Raw genomic sequence first — 18,329 nt, 5'->3', positions numbered from 1 at the left:
TTTATCGAGCAATTTAAAAATATCCTAAGGAGGTGTCATTTTATTTTGAAACATTCCCTCTCGTGCTCTTTTCAGAAGCTCCTGTATACACACTGCTTAAAAAATTTAGGAAGATTAGGAATTCAGGATTTTTTTTTCTCAGAGTGGTGAGGCATTGGAACAGGCTGCCCAGGGAGGTGGTGGAGTCACTGTCCCTGCAGCTGTGCTCGAGAACCGTGTGGATGTGGCACCGATGGTCATGGTCAGTGGGCACGGTGGGGATGGGCTGATGGTTGGACCAGAAGATCTTAGCAGTCTTTCCCAACCTTAATAATTCTATGATCGATTCTACAAAGCCACAGGCGCAATTTCACCCAGAATAGCAGCCTCCAGCTACCCGGCACAAGGCTCACCCCATCAGCCCCGGGGGCACCGAGACACCGTCCCCACGGCAGCCGTTTCGGGGGGCGGGGGACGCTCCGCCAGGGGGATGCGCGGCGGCACAAAGGGAGCGCGGCCCCGAGCAAGGCGGCTCTAGCTTCCCCGTGCACGGGAGGGAGGAGGATGGAGGAATATTCTGGACCGAGGGAGGGGAGGAAGACGAAGGTGATGAATAACTTGAATAAATCTGCGGCGGAGGGGGGGGGCGGGCGCGTCATGTGAGGCAGAGTCATGCTGCGGGACGGAGGAGAGAAGCACCTGGGGCGCGAGGCGCCCGCCCGCCATTTCCACAGCGCGCGCCCCCCCGTCCACCTCACGCCCCCTCCCCACTCAGGAGCGCCGCCACGCGGGGACACCCCCGCCCTTCCTCCTCCTCCCGCACGGGGCTCGGCGCCGCTCGGCAATTTCCGCCACGCGAGCCGAGCCTATTTCCGTCAGCCCGAGCCAGACGGGCTTTATGTCTGCCAGCGGGGCGCGCATGCGCGGCCGCCGCCATCTTACGTTGTCTCTCGCCTGCCCTCCCCTTTGGCGAGCTTTCCCCTCCCCCCCGCAGCCCCGCGCAGCGCCCTCCTCCTCCTCAGCGCTCCGCGAGGAGACGGGGCCGGGCGGGGAGAGACCCGCGGCGGCCGGGGAGCCGCGAGAGCCCGAGGGAAAGAAGAAAGGAAGGCAAGGGCAGGCCGGGCGTTGCGGAGGAAGAGCGGTACCGCCTGTTATAAAGGGGAGGAGGCGGAGGGGGAAGGAAGAGCGTGCGGAGCGGAGCCGCCTCCAGAGACAGCCAGACACAGGGAGGAGAGCGGCTGCCCGCCCGGCTCCCCCTCCCTCCTCCTTTTCATGGACTCTCTCGTCGGGCTGCCGTCGCTTTTCTTCCCTCCTCGCTCTGTCTCTCTCCTACCCAAAATGATTCAGCTCCATGGCTGCCACTGACGGGGATGTCCCTGCCCGGCTCAGCCCGCCGCTGCCGCCCCGCTGTGCGCCAGTCCCGTACGTATCTCCGCCGCGCTCCGGCCGCGCTGCCCCGAGGCCCGCCGGCTGCTCTCGCTCCGCTGAGGCGGCGGCCCCGGCGCGGGGAGGGCGGTTCTGCCGGTTGCCGGCTTGGGGAGGGCAGAGGCTCGGCCCCGGGCTAACGCGGGCATTTCCTCCGGCCTCAGCCCACCCCGCGGAGAGGCGCCGGCGGGGGGTGGGGAGGTGAGGAGGGGGGAGCGAAAAGGGGGTGGGGGATGGCGGGGGGGGGGGGGGAGTGGGGTTGGAGAGGGAGAAAGAAAGTGAATGGCGGAGGATTGGAAGTGTGACATTCAGAGGCGGTGGAGGAAAGCTCCTCGCCCCCTCCCTGTCTCGGAGGAGGGGGGTGGCGGCGGTGCCGGGGTGCTGCGTGGCTCCGCGCCCCGCTAACTGTGTGCGTGTCTGTCTCTCTCCATGCCGGGGGATCGCTCTTAAAATACGCCTGATACAATGCACCAGCCTGACTCAGCCGCAGACATTAGTGCTAGGAAGATGGCGCACCCGGCAATGTTTCCTAGAAGGGGCAGCAGCAGTAGCAGCGGCAGCAGCTGCGTTACTGCTCCCACTGCACCAGGTACCGGCGTTGGGAGCGCTGCCCTCTCCGCCGAGGATTACCAGCCGCCCCTGCTGGTCCAGCCGCCGCCTCCATCTCCTGCAGCATCCTCATCGGCGGGCCTGCAGCCGACACCCCCTCCTCCACAAAGCCTGAACCTCCTCTCGCAGTCTCAGCTCCAGCCGCAGCCTCTCGCGCAGACCGGAGCACAGATGAAAAAGAAAAGTGGCTTCCAGATTACCAGCGTGACCCCTGCTCAAATATCTGCCAGTATGAGCTCTAATAACAGCATAGCTGAAGATACGGAAAGCTACGATGACCTGGATGAGTCTCACACGGAAGACCTGTCTTCTTCAGAAATCTTGGATGTTTCTTTATCCAGGGCCACTGACTTGGGTGAACCTGAGAGGAGCTCTTCTGAAGAGACTTTAAATAACTTCCAAGAGGCAGAGACTCCCGGGGCTGTTTCTCCGAACCAGCCTCATCTTCCTCAGCAGCACCCTTCTCTGCCTCATCATCCGCAGCAGAGTGTTGTGATCAACGGAAGCGTTCACCCCCATCACGTCCATCACCACCATCATCTTCACCACCACCATCATGGACACCATCACCCATCGCATCCTGGGGTGGGCAGCGCCCCAGTTTCTGGAGGACCACCACCCAGCCCATCGTTTAGAAAGCTATCGACAACTGGAAGCTCTGACAATGTTATATCAGCTGCGCCAGGTTCTGCTGCATCATCCACCGGTCCCCCTGCATCTGTCGTGTCTAATATCCGCACTACAAGTACACCTGGCAGTCTAGGTGTAAGTTCTGCTACTGGAACTAGTACCTTGAATAATATGGGCGGAGGTAGTTCTAGTGTGGCAAGCAGCGTGCTTGGTACTATGAATTTAAGCAACATCACAAGTACTGGTAATGTAAATGCTTTGTCTGGAACTAGTGGCAATGTTAATGTGAATATCTTGAGTGGTGTTGGCAATGGTACGAGTGCTTCCTCTAGTGTCGTTAACAATGTTACTAATCCGAGTGCAGGAGTGGCCGCGGGATCCAGCCAACAGCAGCCCGCATCTGGCACCTCAAGGTTTAGGGTTGTAAAATTAGATTCTAGTTCTGAACCTTTCAAAAAAGGTAGATGGACATGCACTGAGTTCTATGATAAAGAAAACACTGTTGCAGCTTCAGAAGGAGTAGCAGTAAACAAAGCAGTAGAGACGATAAAACAAAACCCGCTTGAAGCGACTTCTGAAAGGGAGAGCACCAGTGGGAGTTCTGTTAGCAGCAATGTAAGCACACTGAGTCACTATACAGAAAGTGTGGGAAGTGGAGAAATGGGAGCACCTACTGTGGTACAGCAGCAAGCCTTTCAAGGTGTGGGTCCTCAGCAGATGGATTTTAGCGGCGCTGCTCCTCCAGCAATTCCAGCATCTAGTATACCACAGAGTGTTTCCCAATCACAGCTTGCACAAGTCCAGCTGCATTCTCAAGAGATAAACTATCCGCAGCAGAAGCCAGGGGTCCAACCTCCTGCACAGGCCAGTCTAACCACTGTTACTGGGGTTCAGCCAGCCCCGGTTAATCTACTAGGTGTATCCCCAGCTCTGGGCCACCAGCAGCCTGCCATTCAAAGTATGGCTCAACAGCAGTTACCTTATTCTCAGCCGGCGCAGCCTGTGCAGACTCTGCCAGTTGTACAACAGCAGCAGTTGCAGTACGGACAGCAGCAGCAGCAGCAGCAGCAAGCAGTTCCTACGCAGATGGCCACAGGTCACGTTAAGTCGGTGAACCAAAACGCTGTCACGGGGGCTGTGCCAGAGTATATTCAGCATCAGCAGATCCTTCAGCCCCCGGCACCTGCTATGCAGCCCAGTCCTGCAGGAGTAGGGGCAGGGCCGCCGGTTCCTGTTGCCCAGGTCCCGAGCATGCAGCCTGCGGTCCCGGCGCACCCAGCCGCTGCCCCGGCTCAGCCTGCTGCGCACGCCCCGGCAGCGATACCAGGTGTGGGTACCAGTGGGCAGATGTTGAGCGTTGGGCAGCAAGCAAACGTGGCCACTGTGGTGCAACCACCACCTGCTGCAAGCCAAATTCCACCTCCAGTTATGCCATCAACCGCTGCTCCTCCATCTTCGCAAGTGGTGCAGCCTGTGCAGACAGGAATAATGCAGCAGGGATTACAGGCTAGCGCTTCAGGCCTTCCTCAGCAAATGGTTATTGCTCAGCAAAACACTTTGTTACCTGTACAGCCGCAGGCACAAGCGGTGGAATCAGTGGTGCAAGGAATGACTGGCCAGCAGCTGCCTGCAGTTAGCCCCATACCTTCTGCTAGTACTGTTGCCGCACCGAGTCAAGCTGGTTCGGCTGTGCCCCCTGGCATACCTTCTGCTTCTATAGGTTTGGGACAGCCACAGAGCATAGCCCAGGCTTCAGCTGTGCAGAATGGGAATCTGGCTCAGAACGTTAGTCAGCCTCCTTTGGTATCAACAAGTATAGGTATGCCGGTGGCACCCAGCGTGCCGCAGCAGATACCGCTGAGCTCTACCCAGTTCCCAGCACAATCACTAGCCCAGCCAGTTGTAAGCCAAATGGAAGATGGCAGGCGCCCTACAGAACCTTCCCTCGTTGGTTTACCTCAAGCTGCCAGCGGGGAGAGCGGCGTTGGAGCATCGGCCATTGCTGATGGCAGTAGCAGTAACGTGCCAGCCTCGGCCTCCCTCTTCCCACTGAAGGTGCTGCCCTTGGCGACGCCCCTCGTAGATGGGGAAGATGAGAGGTAAGGCCACCTGTAACTTTATTTCAGTGATGAACAGTTTGATGTGCGCTAACTTGCAGCTTTCATTACAGCTGTTCTGTGAGGTGGAGCGGTGCAGTGGTTTTGTCTGACTAGAAATGGTGTTTGTCAGGTCCCTGCGTATGCAGGTACCCTATGAAAATGCTTCTATTTCTCATGAGGGGGTGGGTTGTATTGATTATGTTCTGAAACTACTGCGTGGGTAAATTGTGTTTAACAATCTGACAGTGTGTATATTCCCATTGTACAGAGGAAGACAAAAGAACACCTTGGAACGTGGGTATGCTGGTGGTGATTGTAGTTCAGATTATTTATCATAATGACATAATTAATATTTATTCTCAGGTAGATTTCCTTTTTTTTTTCTTTTTTTTCTCTCCCCCAAACCTGGACTTCATTCTGCCTCAGCTTCTCTTTTCAAGTATTGCCTTCACTCAGGTTGAACTTGTTATGAAGCTGTGGTGTGCCTTCTCTTTGACATCCAAGAGGTGCTGTAGGAGAGTGAGTATGGTGGGAGAAGGAAGGTCAGCAATGCTGCTGTGGCTCTTCCAGTTGAACTTGGGGCAATTTTGGTCTCAGTGGTTTTGCTTCGAAGCATTCATGCATTGTGGGAGCAGCTCAGGCCTGCGAGGGGCGGTGAGCCTGTGAAGTCAGTGACAAACTGTGCGCCTTCCCCCACCTCCACTTCTCTGATAAATGAGGGCTGGTTGGTCCTACTGGTACGTGCTTGTGAATATTCTTATTTCTTTGACAGTGTGTGCGAAGGAGCTGTGTCAGTGGTGAAAGGCCCTCAAGTCTGCAGGATCAAGTGATCTTAGCAGCAGATCTGCAGTGTGATTGTTTAATATTAATTATGTCTGGAAATTCCTAACTCTCTCGGGGGCCTCTTGTGATAGTGCTTACAAGTGGACAGGAAGGCTGTGGTGGTTTTCCAAAAACCTTGTTTAAGAAGAAACTGTGCTAATGGGAGAAGGAGATAAGTTTAAAATAAATAGCCTGCCTTGAAGATGGGGGAGAGGACAAAAAGGAGCACTGAAAGGAAGGAGGAAAAAAAAAAAAAAGCTGAGACTTGAGGAAGGAGACAAAACAAAGAGCCCAATGCATACAAGGTGAGAAAGAACTGCTATGGTGATGGGAGGCGAGGTAATGTTTAAATATTTTCTTGGTGCCGTAGCTTAAATCAGAAGAAATAGCAGTGGCCAAACTCTGTTTTTAAAAGTATTAATAAACAGGTTTCTGGGAGAGGCTGGGTTCTTAATATTGAAAATACTAACTCTATCAGCAGTCTCTGATTATGTTGATCATGAGGTGTTGACTGTCTTAGTGGCTTTCATCACGTCTTCCTGAGATGCCAGAGAGTTCTAATGAGTAGCAGCTTGTCTTTGAGGAGTGCTGGAAGACAAGTTCCAACACTGCTTCATTTTGATTATATTTTTTAGTCAATACATACGTGAAGGTGGTAGAAGACAGATGGAGGTATTGCAGCTCACAGTGTCACCATTGTGCTGTTAGCAGTCAATTTTCTCAGGAACTTTTTATTTGCTTTTCTTTCCTCTGACCTTTCTAAACTCGGACACTGATCCTTCTCTTTGCTGGTCCTGTTTTTTTTTTTTTTTGTTTTTTTTTTTTTTAATTAATACCAACCAATGAAAAAAAAACAAAACCCAAACCCTAAGCTTTCAGGGGATCCCAGCTAAATAAGAATTTTAAGCTCATTGATACTCAGTGTTTTGGAAAATCACATCTACCACGTGACTGTACCCTGATTTTAAGAGCATATGTTGGCTGTTCGTCAGGATGGGCAGTTTTTCCCAGCCTGTTTAAATCCCTCTGGGTAACAATAGCCAGAAATACCTCCTTCCTCTGTTATTTGGCCAGCTAAAGATCATATCCTTTCTTCTCCCATACACGTTGTGTCTTTGTTTCTATCTGTCATCTCCAGGTAGACTGTACTTTTGTTTAGCTGCAGTTGGAAAATCATTTAGATGCTTTACATGGAGCAGGATATGGCTATCAAATGGATACCAAAAATAATTATTCTGCGTGGCAGCAGCGGTCAGTTGGCTTGGATAACAGGCAGTGGTGTTTCTCCCTGTATATCTGCCTGTAAAATTAAAAACATTGTGAGATTTGCTTCTGTTTCTACTGCCAAAGTGTCTCTGGACAGGGGATCGTGTTGTCTCGACCGTGGCATTTCTTTAGCTGTGGAGCTCAGAGCTCATCCCTCCCTGAAGGCAGTGCAGGGTTTGCTGCTGCTGCTCCCTTGCTCCTCACTTGTATCTCTGGCCAGTGAACATCTCTAACTAGAGCTCTCTTGGGAATTTTGTGCTGATTAGTTACATTATTCCCTCTCTTTTACAGGAAATGAAGGGGTAGTGTGTTGTAAAATTGTACACAATTATGTAAAATTGTTGGAAGTACGTAAGCATTTAAGGAAATGTACTGTAAATATATATGCAAGTGTGTGCATATAAAATGTCTCTCTTGCACACACATGCGTGCACATATTTATATCATTTAAGATCTTATCAATACATCCCAAGTGATTCTGAGCCTCGCAAGGGAAGATCTGGGAGGAAAAAGCAAGTGATGACATAATTGGGCCAGTGAAGAAGCTGTAAAATTCCATGTAGTGTGCCTTTGAAGAAACATCTGACCCATGTAATACCTTGTTTAGATTAACTCCCGGCTTTCCTTAAACCTGTGTGTAATTGCATTTAAAGACCAGTATCTAAGTCGTTAGCCCCGTTTGATTTTAGAATACCGTTTGCAGCTCTTTCTGTGCCTGTTATCAGGATGTGTCCTTTTAATTATAGGCACTGTGGAGCCTGTCTGCTTTGAAAAACACTAACCTTTATTTCCCCTGTACGGATCAGGGTTTTTTTTTCCCTCCTCACCGCTGTGACTTGAAGAGATATTAAAAATGAACTACTTGGCAGAGCGTGCCATGGAAAATTAATTTGCAAACTTCATTTATGAAAGAGGATACAAATAAGAGTTGGTGTCTGTATTTAAAAAATGAATTCGGCCCTGTGTTTCCTCAGCCTGGCAGGTGTGCCATCATGGTCATATATTGGTGTTGCTCTTCTAATATTTCAGTCTATAAAAATGCCAGCCCTTTTTTGGGGTATTAAATGTCTTTTTTGCTTTTTAGCTTGAATCCTGGTATGAGCTCCTTTTAATGCATGATTCTCATCTGGTTCCTCCCTTAAATTTACTGCAGTTACCTGAATTTATTCAGTTATTATCTCTTCTCAATTTTAGACGTGGTAATTTGAGATCAGTATTTCATCTTAAAACCAGAGAAATCTAGTTCAAATTTCAGTGCTTTTGAAATCTTTTGAAGTATGGAAACATATGCATTCGTGTTGCAGCAGATTCTTTTGTGTATTTATTCTGTATTGCAAAACTGATTAATTTTGCATCTTTGTAGAGAATGCTCAGTGATGCTATATGTACTTGCAATGAGGATTTGCATGGATTTTGCACAATTCTTTAACTGGAAAGGGAAAACTTCTTTTTAAAAGCATATTTACAGCACTTATATGGGCTGCTGTAAATGAGGTTTAAAATGACTTCATCTGAGTACCTTTACTCAAAAGCAGATTTTATGAATGAAAGATGAGAGAGCTGTCTCCCTGTCCTTGATGCTTTCTGTAGAATTGCTTTCAGTCTTTCATCTGATGTAAGTTGTTTTCACCTGTTTATGCATTTCATCGCAGAGTAAAGCAAAAGAGGAAGGAGAAAAAGATGATAAACACGTCAAAGTGGTACAGAGACTTGAAGTATCCTTTATTATCTGACAGCCTCTCCTACAGTTCCCTTTCTAAAGGGAAATTTTAAGCAGAAGATCTCTTTATCACTGGACAGGTAGCAAAACAAATTTTTGGAGGATGTTGTTCTGTGTAGTTTGTGTTCTGACAGTGGAGCAATGGCTGGGAGCTTGTAGCTGAAAGCAAGAATTGAAAGGCTTGTGAACAGTATTGTGAGACTCTGGGAGCAGTAACTAGGAGCAGCAGCTTGTAAAGCAAGTTCACAGGAGATGGGATGGAGTTTCATGCACACGAGTGTACAGTAGGAGGGTTGGTTGGATTTTTACAGATGTAATTTAATACTTGTTGAAGATGTTAGCAGCAAAGTGAGCGTGCTGCAGTAAAGCTGGGAGCTGCAAATAAGTGTCATTTTTGATGCAGTAATTAATTTGCATGCCTTTTTATTTTGTAAGCTGTTTTGGTGCTTATGTGGAATTCGTTATTGGCTGTTAATTTTGCTTCTGTGTATTTAAGGAAAAGAGAGGAAGATACTTTCAGAAGATACTTTCCAGCTAATGATTTGGATGGATGTATGGAGGGTTTCCTAGGTGCATCCTAATCACTGTCTTCCATTTCTCAGATGTTAAAGCTTGCTTTAAAGTCTTACCACCCATTTGAAAATGGCATAACTTGATTTCCAGAAATACCGACTCCGTAAAAAGTCTCTTCATATCTTCAACTTGGCTATTTTTGGAGCTTGAAAAAATAGTTACCCTCAGTAAATGGCAAATCACATGAGTGAAAAGAGTGATTTGGCAAAGCAAATGTGGTTGCTGCCACGTGGTGCCGACAAGTTCAGCTTCTCATTTCAGCTGAGGAAATAAAACAGCCTCCGTTGGCAGAATTGAGTTTGATAGTTCTCTGCTGGAAGGCAAGAAGAGTGAGGGATGTAAAGTCTGCAGGAGGTGTCTGCTGGCCAGCTGCAAGCAGAAGAGTGCTGCTCTCCCTGCTGCCTGCGACTCATCAGCTGAGTTTGGTGACACTTGGGCTATGGTTATCCCAAACCACAGCTTGGGATAGTTAGCACTGTTGTGTGTGTAACGACAGCAGATGCTTTGCCTTTGTGTGGTTGGAAAGGTGAACTCAGTGCAGGCAGGAAAGTGGTGACCTTTCTTTGGATGCACCTCTTTCAGGTGCCTCTTTATAGGTGCATTTTCTGCATGCTTGGTGTTATGTTGTATTTAAAGGCAGGAAGGACGGATAGGTTAAAGGGGGTTGTAAAAGCAGTAATGGAATGCTGAGGTGCTGTGATTTCCAGAAGATGTTTGTTATCTCTGTAATTTTGTCTGCTCTCTGGAAATTGTTAGTGTACATGCAGGCTAAATAGCTGTGGATGTGGAAACAAAGAAAAGATTCTTAATTCAATACTGAAAAGCAATTGTTACTTTCAGATGCATTCCTTAAGCTACAGGCTGAACCAGAAATTAGATCCGTCAGTATCTCTTGGTAGTTTCAACCTTGACAAGTTACTGTGGTCTGGATAGGATAATGCTATAGCGGAGCAATGTCTGTCTTGTTCTTGGTAAGCTAGCAAAGTTTTGAAGACAAGGGGGTGACCATGAGAATACACCTTGCTTTAATGCAAGAAGATGTATGGATAGCACACCTATGCTAAGACAACAGCTGTAACAATGCTGTTCAGTTTACAAAGAGTAATAAAGAATATGAGCTATTAGACAGCTCTGAGAGGTGTAGGAAATAGATCAGCTGTAAATAGTAGTGCTGCAAGTGTAGTGTCGTAGAAGAAAGGAAATGTCAGTATAATAATAAGTGTGTTCTTGGTGTGATCAGTGTATGCAGCTCCGTTTACATAAGCAGGAATTGAACAGTGTGTTTTTGTTCTCATTGATTTTTATGAGCTATTTCCCTTCTGTTGATTAATATATGAGAAGAAAATGTGCCGTGTGTGTAATAAGTCAGCATTAAACTTTAACAAATACTGGAAACTTTTTAAAAAATGGGCCTTCTTTTGCTTAGTGCATGTGGGCCACCCAAGGGGGTGCTGTTAAGCAATGGCAGATTACTGAGCATAGGCTGTGGGTACAGTCAGTCATTTCATGGCAATGATCACTGTAAATAAGGAACTATTTTCTTCTCAGTGTGCTCATGTAAGAAACTGTAGCCTAAAAGTCAGATGGAAAGAGCTCCTGAGTGACTGGAGGTATCTCTATTTTAGTCTATTCTAAAACATTCGTAGACTTATGATTGGAATGATGGAAGTGCAGAATAAAATACGGTGTCATGCTGGGCTCCTCTTCCTTCTGGTCTTGATGTCTTACCAAAATTTAACTCTTGGCCTGTATCAGGAAATTAACTAACAAAAATAGAAGTCATGCTATTGTCTTTTGTGGTGTAGGAGCCTTTATCAGCTCGTTTTGTGCAAGCTTTTTAGCACCTGCCCTGAATTACCAGCATTAGAAGCAGGATTTGGTTTGTGGTTGCAGTTGTATGCAAAAGTCTCAATCTTCCTTTGAAGCCTGGCTTTGCTAAGGGAGAGATTGAGTAGTTACTGCTGTTGGACTGGCATGGATTGTAACAATCCTTTCCATGCAAATGCGGTGATATTTTGGATATTCTATCTATCGTTGCTGGTTACCTTCTGGATACCTTCTGGATGGAATGATTTGTTAGCACCTACTGAATGAGGATTTCCCACTTTGGTACTGTGCAGACATTAAGAATGACTTGTCACAGCTCAAATGCAGCACCTGTGCTAATATTGTTCAATTTCATGAAAATGTACCTGCAAAGCAAATGGCAAAACACTCGGTTAGTGTTGAAGAATCTGAAGAATCACTGTAAACTTATTTACCGTTTTTCTTTGGACAAACAACTTCTTTGTTCTTTACATTTCTTGTATTTCAGAAGGGACTCCTGATCTCTTCTTACTCCAGTCTTAGTGGTTTTTACTCTGAGTTGTTTGAATGCTGCTGGTAGTTTCCCATGATTGCTCAGCGATTCCTTTAGCCTGGTGTGTGGTCTTAAAATGTTTGGGAGTGTTTATTATACTGTTATCATGAGATGCACGGTGTTGAGGAGAGTTGATAGAAGCAAGAAGATGGATGTGGATGCCGTTTCTGGTAAGGTACAGATTCAATACTGGCTGGAGGTTGTTTGTAGAGTATTTTCTCATGTGCTGTTTTGTGCACTAACTCGTTTGGCCAAGCAAGCTGCTCAAGCTTTTGTGTGACTTGTCCAACCTCCTGTTTGTAGGCCTATTGTTGTAGCTTTAATTAGCATGGATATCCAGCAGGAACCTTTCAGAACTTTTCAGGTTTCTTCGTGTGCAATGGAGATTTGAACTTCTCTATCAGTTGCTTAAGCAACAGTGCTAAATAATAAGGACAGCACTTAAAGCAGCTGAAAATGTGGATACGCATTCAGCAGTGCCCTGTTTTCGAGCCCTTAATAATTGCTTTTTGTTGTTTTTTATTGCTATACTGTAGCACAGCTCTTAAAGATGAGTTAGGAGGGTAAAGTTATTTCAGTGCTTGTGTTAGCTCAGCAGCCCTTTTTAATGCCATGAAATGTGAAGTTCTTAGCCCCAGTGGTGAGTTTTGTGCTCGGTTTATGAATGGTATTTTCCTTTACGTTGCTATAAACAAATGTATGGCATAGAAAAACCTGTTAATGTTCATCCAGCAACTGTGAACTCCCCGTGCACTGCAGAGGGCTGAAATCCCTGTCAAGATGAGAGAGAACTTAAAAGCCTTTTAAGCTTCCTCTGACCTTCTCTTCACCCGGCTCTGTCACAGTTGTGTATAGATAGAAGAGGGATGATGACTGGCAGCCATAACTGATGTGTAAGAAACAGAAGAAATCCGTGTTAGGAACTTAAACACGTGCTTCTAAACATTGAGTCCTGTTAGTAGGAGAGTTTTGTGATAAAACCCAATCACTTGTGTGATTGCTCTGACTTCCCTTGTGACTGCAGTTTTGAAATCTTTTTTTCTTTTCTCTCTCAAGATCAAAAAGACTTTTCAGGCAGAGTCAAAATTGGGCATGACTTGTTTGGCATGTATTGCAGCCAAATGAGGATAAACCTAGTGAAAAAATGAATGTCCATAGGTTTCCTGAAAGATGATTTCCCACATGGTAATTTTACTGAATGCATGAATGTGGAGCAGTCTCATAACATGGTGCTGTGCCTTCTTTCTCCAAGGAAGTCAGGTGGCAAGCTCTGGGCATTGCCTTAAGGTAGAAGTAGAGGAGTTGGGTCTGGTCTCAGTTCTTGTGAGGCTTCATCATGCCTGCCCCATGGAAAGCAGAGCAGCTCGGGGTCCTTAATTATTGTACTTGTGTGTATGGGAACGTGGCAAGGGAATAACTGACATTGTCCCTCAGTGTCACTTGCAGTTCCAGATTCTCATGAACTCTGAGCATCTCTGATATCTGGCAAGGAAGGATTTGGTAATAGTAATAAGTAAAACCAAAACCAAATAAAACCACACAACAGAAGTACCAGCGGGAGAGAAATGGAGAGATTGCTGCTCTTACAGTTTCGTTTCTTGCATTCGTACAAAATGAGACCAAATGAAAATAAAAGCAACCGTGAGTTAATGACTGCATATTTTAAGTTCTTCTTAAATAATTTACTGTACTGCTTGAATTCAAGGCATAAGTGTACCTCTTTAATCTATTGAATGAGGTTATTATGTTAAGAATGGATCGGTCTATTGCGCTGCCAAGTGTTCCTTTAGTAGGCCTAATATCCTAAATTAGGTGAAATGGCAAGTTACTCATAAATGCTCAGGGAATGGGGCAGGATGTGCGTGTGCCTCCATGTTCTTTTCTTTCTTTCCAAGTTTTTAGGGTTTTTTCCAATTCCGTAATTGCTTGTAAAAGAGGAGTTCCCGAGCGTGGATTTGATTGGAGAGAGAGGAGGGAGGAAAGAAGGTGTGAAATGTTTATGATGGTTTTGGTTTTCTTCTTTTCTTAGTGGGGAAGGAGATTTCAATCTTGTGAAACTGTGTCAGCCTTTATGTGTTTGAGCCAAGTGCACGCAGTTGTTGGCAACACGGCTTCTTACTGGTGGGATAGGAGCTGAAAGGCCCTGTCATTTGGGATTCCACACTGCTGGCTGCTTTATAAGCAAGAGTGAGGAAAAGGATCATAAAAGACTTGCTGTCTGATGTCTGTGTTCGCTTTGAAATGATTTTAAGATAGCGATGCTTTAAAGCTGGGAAAAGAGTTTGCTGTGGTTTGTGAAGAAACAGCAGCAATGCAGGATCGTGATCTGTCTATTCCTGTCGAGGTGTATCCTGCCAGCAGTGAAGGACACACTGTAATACTGCTGCACCAGAACTGGATTATTTCAGTTGTCATTATGTCCTGAAAGCATGGGTTAGCCTCTTCTGTAAGGTTGCACTGCCTCGGCTCTCGGGATGTGTGCTCTTTGTGCTGAGGCACAGCAGTGTGATTGAGCAGTCTTCTTATTTTGTTGGAAATTAACATGTAAATGGATGATGATGACTTGCACGAAGATATTTTCAGCTTCTGAAGAGAACTGTGATCTGCAGATGAGGAAAAATAAATATTAACAAGTTGTAGCAGACAGTTGTGGCTAGCAGTAGTTCTCTTTTGCATTCGTTTGACTGATAATCTGCTTGCTGAGAGTTTTCAGTGTACGTGTAATTTACTGTCAAAATACTTGAGCGACTTAGAACATGCATTTCTAATAGTGTGCAGCTATTGGATGGAAACGTTTTGCCCAAAGGTGTCCTCTGAAGAATTCTTTGAGGGGCTTATGAGCATTTCCAGTACAATTTCAGTCTGCTGCCAAATATTGTGGCAAGGTTTATGAACAAAACAGTGTTTAAGAAAGCCATGCAACCTTCTCTTTTAATACCCTTTAATTGAATAGCTGTGGAAGGAAGCTTTTGTAGCTTTTAGGAAGTTACTCCAGCCTATAAACAAGACAGTCTTAAACCATCCTTCATATTTCATGAACATAAAACATAAAAGTGAATAGAATATGTTAGATAATTGTTGCTGTACATTTTATAAACTGAGCATTGGGGTAACTCTTTAAATGCACTGTGCATGTTATATTTGACTATAGATAGAAGATCAGCTTAAATCAAGGTAAAACACATGCAGTTATTCAAGCTCTCAAACATTTTCTTCCTTACTGCACTTTAGCTTTTAAAAATCCTATAACTCTGTGACATAAGTGCCCTTTAATGTTGCTTTCTCAAAGTTGCTTCCATAGTTTTGTTGCTCTGGTTGCAAGAACAGTAACACAGACTGTGCTTGCCTATTAATATTGCCTTGAAGCTTTGCACAGTTTGGCATGGATAGGTTGGCAGTGTGAGATCAGTGTTCAGAAATGGTCAAATGCATGTTTTAGTTTTCTGTAGTATGTCTGTGTAGAGCTCTTGTAAGTTACGCTAGAACTTCTCACACCATGCTACTTCTACTAAAGATTCGCTTTCTTGTACATCCTTAAAAGATGACTGTAACAAGGAAAGAACTAAGAATTAGAAGTATTAACTACCACAAGCAATCTAATCTACCTGAAGTGACCACAAAAGAAATGTACCAAATGTAATTGCTGGTAAGAATAAGTGGTTTTTTTCTTAATGAAAGAAAAGCCAGCCTTATCTAAATACTATGTAATTATAGTGTTTGTGAATGTGACCAGTTTCTGTGGGGCTGTCATTAGGTAGTTAACAAAGGTTGGTATTAATCTTGGCTACTATGGAAATTAAGACCATCTCTGGCATCCTGGCTCTTCTGAAAGCTAAAATAAAACACAAAAATGTTTGTAACTAAGGCAATGGGCACCTATAATGTCAGGATGGCTGCTGTTAATGTGGCAGCTTTGTCTTGAAGTTAAACTTGTGTTAATAAGTTGGATTTGACAACATTAATAGAACAGACTTCCAAAAGTGGCACGTAGGCCTGTGAGGTGGTGAGGTTGCCAGCCCTCTGTTCAGACCCATGTTCTGGAGGAGTTTGTGCAGTGGGAATTTCTGAGCCTGTTGCCTTCTACAAGAAAGGCATTGAGAGATGTATGTGCTTTTTTTTTTTTTCTTTCAGTATTGTTCACAGAATCACAGAATGGCCAGGGTTGGAAGGGACCTCAAGGATCATGAATCTCCAACCCCCCTGTCACATGCATGGCCACCAACCTCCACATTTAATACTGACTAGACCAGGCTGCCCAGGGCCCCATCCAACCTGGCCTTGAATGCCTCCAGGGATTGGGCATCCACAACCTCCTTGGGCAACCTGTTCCAGTGCATCACCACCCTCTGTGTGAAAAACTTCCTTCTAGTATCTAACCTAAACCTTCCCTGTCTTATTTTAAAACCATTTCCCCTTCTCCTATCTCTATCCACCCTTGTAAACAGCTGTTCCCCCTCCTGTTTATATGCTCCCATCAAGTACTGGAAGGCCACGATGAGGTCTCCTTGGAGTCTTCTCTTTTCCAAGCTAAACAAGCCCAGTTTCCTCAACCTTTTTTCATAGGAGAGGTGCTTCAGCCCTCTGATTATTTTAGTAGCCCTCCTCTGGACTTCCTAGTTTGTATTTCTTCATATATAATCTGTGGTAGCTCCAATGTATTGCTTGGAATACATACTGAATGCTGGCATGCAGCCTTTTGTCCCTTCCCTTGTATCACTGACAAAATGTAACACTTGTAGAGCTGGATTATGCTGCTTGTGGGAACTCATTACGAAAAATCAAGTCCTCACCACGCTATTCTTAAGCCTGGAATAGTGTCTTGCAGTACATCAGCACTGTGTGCTTTTTCTTTTGGGATTTCATTCAGCATCTCTTGTTCTTTGCTAGGGAATTCTCAAAGTAGAATAATGAATACTTTGGTTCAGGAAAACTAGGCTCTCTGGTCTTTTACAGCAGAAGCAATGAAAAGAGTTAGAAGAAAGGATAATGTTTGTGATTAAGCGAATGATATGTTTGTGTCAGTTAGCTTGTCTTTTCAGACAGTGGGAAGGCTTCCTTTTGTATTGTTTTCCCTTCTTTGTTTTCATAGAGTCACTTTTACCTAATCAGAAATCCTTTGTCTTGTCCTTATGGGGTAGGCTTGCTTGCTCCTGACTCAAGAGCAGAAAGCTGGAGAGTTGCTGTAGTTTACTAGAACACTGCAGAATTCACTTAGTGTTGTAGTTCGTTTTAATGATTGAGTGTGATCTACTGGGATTAGAAAGAATTCAAAATAACATAAAATAAAACCTGAAACAAGAAATGTAAATCTTTAAAGCTGAATAGTAAACTTGTGTCAGACTTCTGGTTGAGTGGTAACTCCAAAGGAACCTCAAGCTGTCATAACATACTTCTTTTATACTTTAAATTATAAATAAACTAGTTTAGAGCAAGATCTGGATCTTATGTTTCAGGAATGAGAGGATGTAGGTGAAATTACCTTGGCTAATTCCAAGTCTGAAGTAAAGGGCCATACGTTTTTTTTTTTGCCTGTGGAACTCATTGCCACAAGATGCTGTGCAGGCCCAGCAACTAGTAGTGCTAGAGAATATGTGTGTATGTAGGTATGGTTGCAGAGGGAGGTATGCAAAACTGTGAATAGCATATGGGAAGGTGTGTGACTTGGGGCTTATGCTCCTGTGACTACTTGCAGCTCATTCGGGGAAAGGAAATGTATTTATCTGAGTCAGGTTAGCCATGGCTGCCTTCTGCAGCAGCGTCAGAAGCATCTGGTGCTGTCAGTTGCTGATGACAGGATACTTCTTCATGCCTTCATATGTTTTGCTTTTTAATTGAAGCTTCGTATTGAGGATAGGTTGAAGCATGAGGAGGGCAGAAGAGGAAACTGATAGAGTCAAATGGAAAAAGAGGTGCAGAAGAAGGCCGTACCTGTGACTGCTTACAGAAAAGTGAATGATCACAATTGCTGTGGCTTCTAAGAGGTAGCTGGGATGCAAGGATGTGTTGATGACTTCATGGAGTAGTGAAAGCTGTGAGGTTGTGGTACCTTTGAAGCAGGGAAAGGTGTAACAACTGCCATGCCATTTCAAAGCATCGCTCAGAAATTGAGATGTCATGTAAGCATGAAGTAGGATATTTACGGTTTCATTAACAACAAAAGCACTCATTCACAATCGTTATTTTTCAGGAAGCTGTTCTCGTGCTTGAAAAATGTAATGGTCAGCACAGCAATGACTTAAAATAGCACTTGGTGTGATACAGCACTGGCCTTAGAGCCCCATTGGCAAGCATCCAAGAGGCCTGTAAAAGAGGAAAAATGTTTTAAGTCTCAGAAGGCAATTGGTGATGTGTAATTTCTCAAAAACAATGAAATTATGTGCACACTTAACAAAAATACTGCTGATTTTAAAATCCTGTGAACAACCACTATATAGAAACCATTCTTATTGGCAAAATGAAAATAGCTTGACCATAGATAGGTAGAGTAGGTAGGGAACTAACTGCAAAGGAATCACAGAATCACAGAATCACAGAATTGTAGGGGTTGGAAGGGACCTCCAGAGATCATCGAGTCCAACCCCCCTGCCAAAGCAGGTTCCCTACACCAGGTAGCACAGGTCGGCATCCAGGCAGGTCTTGAACATCTCCAGAGAAGGAGACTCCACCACCTCCCTGGGCAGCCTGTTCCAGTGCTCCGTTGTTGAACAACTGGAGTTGTTCAGAGTGAAGTGATACCTGCACCTGTAAGGAAGGTCAAAAGAAGTAAAGTTCATCTGTTATGTTTCTTTGTTTTCCCTCTTTGCATATATTCCAAGCACTTGGTTGTCTTATCAGGATATGCTGTAGG

General features: G+C 45.3%; 1 protein-coding gene across 1 annotated transcript in view; it reads left to right on the top strand.

Moving 5' to 3' along the window:
- Positions 1–972: 972 nt before the first annotated feature.
- Positions 973–18,329, top strand: part of TSC22D1 (TSC22 domain family member 1) — an 80,363-nt gene continuing 63,006 nt past the window's right edge. Inside the window, exons 1-2 of the mRNA XM_048933408.1 lie at positions 973–1,401; positions 1,879–4,742. Of these exons, the coding sequence (XP_048789365.1) occupies positions 1,912–4,742 (2,831 nt within the window). The 5' untranslated portion in view covers positions 973–1,401; positions 1,879–1,911. The remainder of the gene's footprint in view (positions 1,402–1,878; positions 4,743–18,329) is intronic.

The sequence above is a fragment of the Lagopus muta genome, chromosome 1, assembly GCF_023343835.1.
Source record: "Lagopus muta isolate bLagMut1 chromosome 1, bLagMut1 primary, whole genome shotgun sequence".
In the NCBI taxonomy this organism is placed as follows: Eukaryota; Metazoa; Chordata; class Aves; order Galliformes; family Phasianidae; genus Lagopus; species Lagopus muta.
The sequence above is the reverse complement of the archived record's forward strand: the minus strand, read 5'-3'. Positions and strand labels throughout refer to the sequence as shown.